Genomic DNA, 7589 nt, shown 5'->3' with positions numbered 1-7589 from the left:
GATGTTTAATTTCTTGAGCTCTTTATATATTCTGGATATTAATATCTTGTTCAATGAATAGCTGACAAAGATTTTCTTCCACTCTGTAGGTTTTCCTTTTGATTCTTTTACTCATTTCTTTGCTGTGCAGAAGCTTTTTAATTTAATACAATTCAGTTTTTCAGTTCTTGATCTTATTTCCTGAGCAATTGGAGTCTTATTCAGAAAGGCCTATGCCTATATCTTTCTCTATGTGTTCCTGTAGAATTTTCAAAGTTTGATCCATTTTGAATTAATTTTTATACAGGGGTCTAATATCAGTCTTCTGTTGTGGATATCCAGTTTCCTAACACTGTTTTTTTTTTTTTAAGAGATTGTCTTTTATCCTACCTATGTTGTTGTCATCTTTGTCAAAAATCAAATGTCCTTAGCTGTGTGAGCTTATTTCTGGATCCTCTATTCTATTCCATTAGTCTATGTGTGTGTCTGTTTTGTACCAACCACATATCTTAATGCACTTAAAGAAGTGGCATATTTCATTGTATTGTAGTTTCATAGTCAACCCACTTTCTTTTTCTGTTGCAAATTCAATCCCTCACAAACTGTGGTGAAATTTAAATGATATACCACTTATGCCTATCACCTGATAAAATGTTGATTGAATCTAAATCCAACTAACCACTATTTCTAAGTACTTCTAATGCTTGGTACATACAAACCAATGAGAACTGTCATTTCTTCTTCAATTCTTCAAAATGCATGTGATTTGCACACTCCACCAATATAGTAAGCCACGAAATACAGTGTGTGGTTTGAAAGATTGATGCCAATGAGTAGCTCCTGAAACCACATGATTGTTCTGACTTTGAAGTCTTTAAATCTGATGTGATTTAAGTTCCTAGTGGAAAGAATTGAAGCAAGGATTACGAGTTTTTGTTTTGCTTTATTTTAAGAGCTACCACTGTATCTTCTGCTTAGTGAATCTCTCTTTTGTCTGAGCCTTGGGTACAAGCATTTGCACACTATAATGTAATGTCTGCTTTCTTCCTCCTGTAGCTTTTTCCTCTTAGTGAGGGGGAGAGTTATATAAATATAAGTTTTCTTTCACTGAGCAACTACATGAAAAATGTAATAATAACAGTTTATTTACTTTGATATTCTCCAATTATTGCCTCATGTAAATGAAATTCCACAGGCAGGAAGATCTTTTCCTCCTCTTCAATCTGTTCATTCTTATTATCTTCCCTATGTCACTAGTAATCAGAACGGGGTGTGGAGGGGGCGCGGACAGAGAGAGAGAGAGAAGGAGAGAAGAGAGTCTGACTTCCCATAATCATAGAATAAAATCACAGGGATGGGACCATGCCAGAACAATGCTCTGTGGTCTAGGAATAACATGCGTGGATTGCCTTAGATCTAGTTGGTGGGAGTGGGGGCAGAGGGCAGGGAGAGTTTTAAACTAGAATGAGCCTCTCTGCGTAGGTGATAGTGATGGAGTTGAGAATAAAGCTGATTTCCTCTGGAGTAGATGGGTTGCCTAATTAAATGGTGGGCACCTAAACAGGGAAGTGTCATTTTATTGGGCTGGGGGGAGATTGAGCAAACCAACAAAAGTCCATTACATGAAGCATCATTAAAAGAAAGGAAATAAAAGAAGAAAGAATAAAGGAGGAAGATTTCCTTGAAATTGGAAAGAGAGTCTGAATTTTAGGAATAATAAGAAACTGCCTGGTGATATATATTTCTTAACAGTTTTTAATGAAGTCTTTAAAATTTTTAATTTGCTTGGTTTAGCTACTCCTGTCTAGTGAAATACTTGAAAAATAAAATTTTGCTAATAATTGTTGTGGCTGCATCTTGTTTTCAATTTCTATATGCTATGTTGCTTTTTATTTGATGGTGGTTTGCCATATACAAGCCATTGATTAACCACAAACCATTAATTGACCACTGGTGATATCCAGATAAAATTCTGGATGGTTTATAAGTGTGGAAATGCAGCAACTGGATAAACCTTTCAAAAAATATGCAACTAAGTGGAATAAATAAAAAGTTGGTCCTCTTTTTAAAAAAGAAGGATACTAGGTCTTTTGTCATATCAAATTTCCAGGGCTTGGAGGATCCCTCCATCATGGACTCCTTCAGTGTTACTGAGAAGATATTAAGTGGCTTCTATAACTGGTGAAGAAAACTGAAATATAAGGACTGCTTTGGGTTTATAGTCCCAACTAGAAAGAGACTTGACAAAGAATAATATACTATTCAGAATTTACTGTGTTAGTTAATATTTAACAGATCTTTGTTAAAATACTTTTATTAAAGTAGACTCTTTGGTTACAAAAGTTTTAGTTTTCTCTCACTTGAAGCAATTCACTTCCCACATTTCTACTTTGGTGTTTCATAATCAAGAAGAGGGAATTTTCTACTTACTTACAATAGTTCATTCCAATAGCTAAAGAGATCCAGGCTTCCAGTAGCTAATGGATAAAACTGAGAGGTTTGAGGAGACAATATATAAGTGCATAGAATGCTGAAGGAAGTCTTTCTGATTCCTGGCAACTGTTCATAGTGAACAGACAACTGGCCTCCTCAGGAAACAGCGTGGGCAGCAATTTGGGGAGTCATTTGAATAGCACAAATCTGTCTCTTCACCCCAAACATTTCTTTCTCTTTGTTTTTTGCAAAGATTATAGAAAATTCTTTTTTGATCAAGCTTTGGGGTTCAAAGTGAAGACTTTTGCAAACTGAAAATTTAACATGCTCCTATAGTAGTGCTGAAGAACTACCTTAAGCCCTTAATCAGAAAGACCCAACTTTACATGATAGTAATGGAAACACACTTTGAGGACAGACATGAAGTGAAATCTCTGTTTGTTGTTTCTCTGGATCACTACTAAAATGATGGAAGAGCATTGCACAGATCTCTGACTGGTTTTCCAGACTAGTGAAAGGAGACTCAATGGACCTTTGACTGGAATTTTTTTTTCTGTTACCATAAATAAATGAAATGGATAGACTCTCTGAGGATGGAATTGTATAATATGTTGAATTCATGCTCACTATCTTATAGGAATTATTTGTATATAAAATCCTGTGAATATGAGATTGAAAATGTGTGATTTGTAAGCAAAAGAAAATCTTTATACCTGCATTTCAAATTTCTGGCTGATTTATAAGCATTTCAAAGTCAAAGCTATTAAGCACTTCAAATTTTCTATGGCTATGCATGGTTGGTTAATATTTTTTTCCTCAGCTAGCCACCCAGTGGCATTTTGCATGCAAGTCTTCATTTTTTCCGTCTATATTTTTTCTCATCTAGCTTTTTTAGAAATGTTATTCCTATTTCTGTTACACTGTCACCTTTTAGTCTGTCATGCAAGAATGTAACATCAGCAGCCAAATTAACCTATGAAAGAAAAAAAACAGGAATGCGTCATTCAATTAAAAAAAACTTTAAAATTTTCTCAATCTCTAAAAACCAGTTTGTTCTGTAGATGAAGGGCCTTTGATTGTGTGTTCCCTAGAGATGGTCTGGCAACATGTCAGCTCTGTAATGTGAATCTGCTGAGAGAAGAGAGAGCAGTCCAGACCAGGCCCAACAGGGGTGGCTGGGATGCCTAGACATGTTCGCCATGACAAGCTTTGCTCAAAGGGCAGGGTAGAACTATGGATCCATCTCAGGAAGAACACAGATTCAAAACTCAAAGATAGCCCTGACTCAGTGTGCTTGGTCAAGCAGAACTTCCAAGAATAAATGGATTCTTAAAGAATTCTCAAATAGATTTGCCATAAAACACTGTCATCAGCAAAATAACATAATAACTTATCCAAACAACATTTAACAATCACTTATGGCTTTGAGAGCCTTGAAAAAATACCAACTAAATAAATTAAGTTTAAAATTAAAGATTGAAATTATAGACATGAACATCTGATACTCAGACCTTCTTTTCCTTTCTAAAGCAATTCCCATTTTCAAGACAATAAAGTAAGTCCTCAGGGCTCACTTCTCTATCATTAAAATGTATCTATGGAAGAAGAGCCTGGAATTGCTGACCCATCTCAATACAGTATTTTTTCAGAGTTATTTTAAGTCATTTGGATAAATAAGATAAATAAGTGAAAGAACCTAGTTAAAAAAAAAAAAAGAATCATGCTGGAGACTTGGCTCAAGTGGTAGAGTGCCTGCCTTGAAAGCATGAAGCCCTAAATTCAAACTCCAGCACAGCAAAAAAAAAAAGTGAAACATGCCTGCATCTAGCAGGCATTTAAACCTTATCTGATTCACTCCCCTTTCTTTTGAAGAATTCCTGGGCCAATCAGCCTGGATTGTTAAATCAGAGACCCCCATGTGCCCAATTATCTGGTTCATACAGAGTATAAATACCATGCATTGTGATGCTACCACCTAACAGAAGGATGTAGATTGTACTTTGAAATACAGAAGCCAAATTTACCCCCAGCTGATTTTTTTTCATAGTGCTTTTTAAATGTCTTTCAAAATTTAACAGAAAATCAATTAAAATAATTGAAGCTCTTTGAGTAGATGAGACCACATGGGTTCTGACACCTATCTGTCATTCGGCAAATATAATCAACTGTTATCCATGAAAGCTGAAAATTTCTCTATCCTACTTTTGACTTCGTTTTATGGTTTTTCCCTTTTCTACAATTTCTGTAAACTCTCTTTTTTCCTTTGCCACCAATCTAGGACAAATCTAAAAAAATGCTAGGGTAGAAACATGCAGTATCTGTGTGAATAATATATTATTTCTATTTTGTGCTTTGGGGTTACTTGTTACGTTATCCTTTCCCTAATTATTACAAATCATTAAAACTTATACACATGGCTCATTATTGGGCAGGTCAACACATGCCTAGACTTTGGTTAGGACCTAGTTGCACCATTCTTAACAGTGAAGATTTTGGAAAAATGAGACTTTTCTGACTGTTCCCTCTTCCTAAGCTGCCATTAACTCATCAGCCTAGGACAGACTACTACCTTCTCCCTACACTTTCCCCATAAAGGCTTTTTACCAGCGCCTCCTTGACCTTGTGGTAAGAGGTATGGCTGTTTTTTCAGGTCTTGTTTTACTTAACCTTTGTGTTGAACTTGATCTTGTTAATCACTCCCTCATCTTGAAATACTCTTCTCCCCTGTTTCTGTGACTCCATTCTTTCCTGATATGCTGCTACTTGTATTTATTCCTCCTTGGTATCCTTTGCAGCCTTTGTGTTCTGTGTTCAACTTACTCATAGTTTATTGCTTCCTATTCTTCTGCCGCTATAGCTTCTTTCTAGGCATGGTTTGCCAGTTTCAATGTTTCCTCACTCATATCCCTTCCTGAGCTCCAGACACAAGTGAAACACTTCTTGCTGGATGTCCTCACTCCGTGTGTGTGTGTGTGTGTGTGTGTGTGTGTGTGTGTGTGTTAGACATTTCTACCAACCACTTTCAAACTTGAACTCCTCCTCTTTTCTCTTTCAACCCCAAATGTACTTCTGGTTTTGCTTTCTAGATTAGTAGTACAACCTTCCCTATATGTTACTCAGATAGCTAAAAGTTATTCTTTTTATTTTTTAATTGCTTTATTAGCATAAGTTAATTGTACAAAGGGGCTTTATTGTGATATTTACAACATGCGTATAATATACTTTGATCAAATTCATCCCATCTGTATTACTCTTTCTTAACCACTTTGCAATAGTTTTGGTGGATTTGTCATGCTGTTTTCATACACGTATGTATTATATTTCTATAATAGTCCCCCATACCTCACCCTTATGCTCAAGTTATTCTTCAATCCTTTTCTCAGTCTTGTCCCTTTTAGCCAACTGGCTACCTAGTCTTACCTGCTCTACCTTCATAAATATTGTTCAAACTGTCTTGATTACTACTATGAGGGCTTTCTTCCAGTTTTACTTGAGGTTGCCATTATCAGCTTCTGAACTACTTCTTCCCTTTCAGTATTGTTCCTCTTGTATACTGTCATGTGGTTGACAAGGAAATAAAATTCCTTGAACACAAAATTCAAATGTCATTTTCCAGTACATAAACCTAATGATTTCAGTGTGGAAGTGTGAATTGCCAAGCTTGCCATATGAATCTCTTCCTTTACTAGGCTTCTGTAAAGAATATAAACCTCCTTTCTCACAAAAATCCCTCTCTCAATCTTCATGTCCATCATATCAAACTAATTCAAGTTCCTTGTTTTCTTGAATTTAACATTTGTTTTGGTGCCTTTGGAAAATTTGATTCTTCTACCTGGAATAATATTTTCTCCTTACCCAAGGTCTTCACCTAACTCTTATTTTTCCTTCAGAAGGCAGTTCAAAGTGTCTCTAAAAAGTGTCAGAAGTCACTGACCTGCCCCAGTTCCTGCCCTAGCCCTTTATCACACTTCTTTGCACATTACAATATATCAACTACACAGAAGGTTCTTTAAGGGCAGAAACTGTATCCTATTCATCTTTACATTGTTAGTGCCTGACACTTAAGAGATACTAATAATTGCGTCAGTTAAATCCATGAATAATTCAGGTGTGAAAGCTATGTCCAAAGCGGCCTGCAATGCCCTGTCCTTCCTGTTATTTTTGCTCTCAGCTAGGCCCCTCCCATGTTGCACCAGGGCTGGTAGCACATGCTGATACGTTGTATTAGATCTATAAAGTTCTCCACTTGGAGGGAACTTCATGAAGCCAGAAAGGCACTGAGACTACCACAGTGAGCTTAGGAGGAGGTTTTCCAGCTGTGGCCGTTTTCAGTATCATGAAGTATCATATGAATACATGTGTATAAAGCTGTGAAAGATTTTGAACCCCAGCCTCTCATCTGATCCACTCTCAGTCCTCATTCTCAGAAACTGTGTGCTCTTTATCTTAAGTTGCCACATTTTGAGGTAACTTGTTACTCAGCACTAGATAACTAATACATGTGGCAAAATGAAATACATGCTTTACCATTTCCAGGGCACCTCTGATAATCCCACAGAGTAAATTGCAATAGCACAGAGAAGATCGCCCAGCAGGGAGCTCTTCCACAAACTCCACCAGAGGATTCTTGTCGAGAATCAGGGAAAATTCATTTTTGCTTGCATTGTTACAGGTCACACTTGGTGTAATTCCCAAATACATCTTGAAAGCAACCTGTTGAAGAGAAAACAATTATTAACACTTGGTATAGAACAAATATTTATTAGCACAAGAGCGAAATACTCTGCTCCAGGCATTGCAAAACAATGGTAAAAGCGTGTTGAGTCTGCAGTCAGGACATCTGGATTCACATTTAGCTTTGTAACTTATTAAATTTATATCATGTGAGAGTCTTAAATTCTTTTACTTTTAATGGAACATTCTAAAGGAAGCAATATGGTTTTCTAAAAACTGTCATAAGGCATTATTTTTAAAAAACTTTTAAAAAGGAAATACATGCTTAAGAGTAAGAGATTAAAAGATCATTAACCAGCAACATAGCAGCATAATATTTGTCATATTGATCCTAACAAAAGATAAGCCCCTGAATTCAAGGGGATCTAGGACACATGTGTCACATGTGTGATGTGACCATGATAATGGTCAGACTAGAAGATGCATTGTGTAGAGTATACCCA

At 36.3% G+C, this 7589-nt stretch overlaps 1 protein-coding gene across 1 annotated transcript in view; it reads right to left on the bottom strand.

Moving 5' to 3' along the window:
* Positions 1 to 3188: 3188 nt before the first annotated feature.
* Trappc3l (trafficking protein particle complex subunit 3L) overlaps positions 3189 to 7589 on the bottom strand; it is a 50454-nt gene continuing 46053 nt past the window's right edge. Inside the window, exons 4-5 of the mRNA XM_020176023.2 lie at positions 6940 to 7125; positions 3189 to 3385 (exon numbers count right to left, since the gene is read on the bottom strand). Coding sequence (XP_020031612.1) covers positions 3266 to 3385; positions 6940 to 7125 — 306 coding nt within the window. The 3' untranslated portion in view covers positions 3189 to 3265. The remainder of the gene's footprint in view (positions 3386 to 6939; positions 7126 to 7589) is intronic.

Source organism: Castor canadensis, chromosome 1 (assembly GCF_047511655.1).
Source record: "Castor canadensis chromosome 1, mCasCan1.hap1v2, whole genome shotgun sequence".
NCBI lineage: Eukaryota > Metazoa > Chordata > Mammalia > Rodentia > Castoridae > Castor > Castor canadensis.
This window is presented reverse-complemented; position numbering and strand designations above follow the sequence as displayed.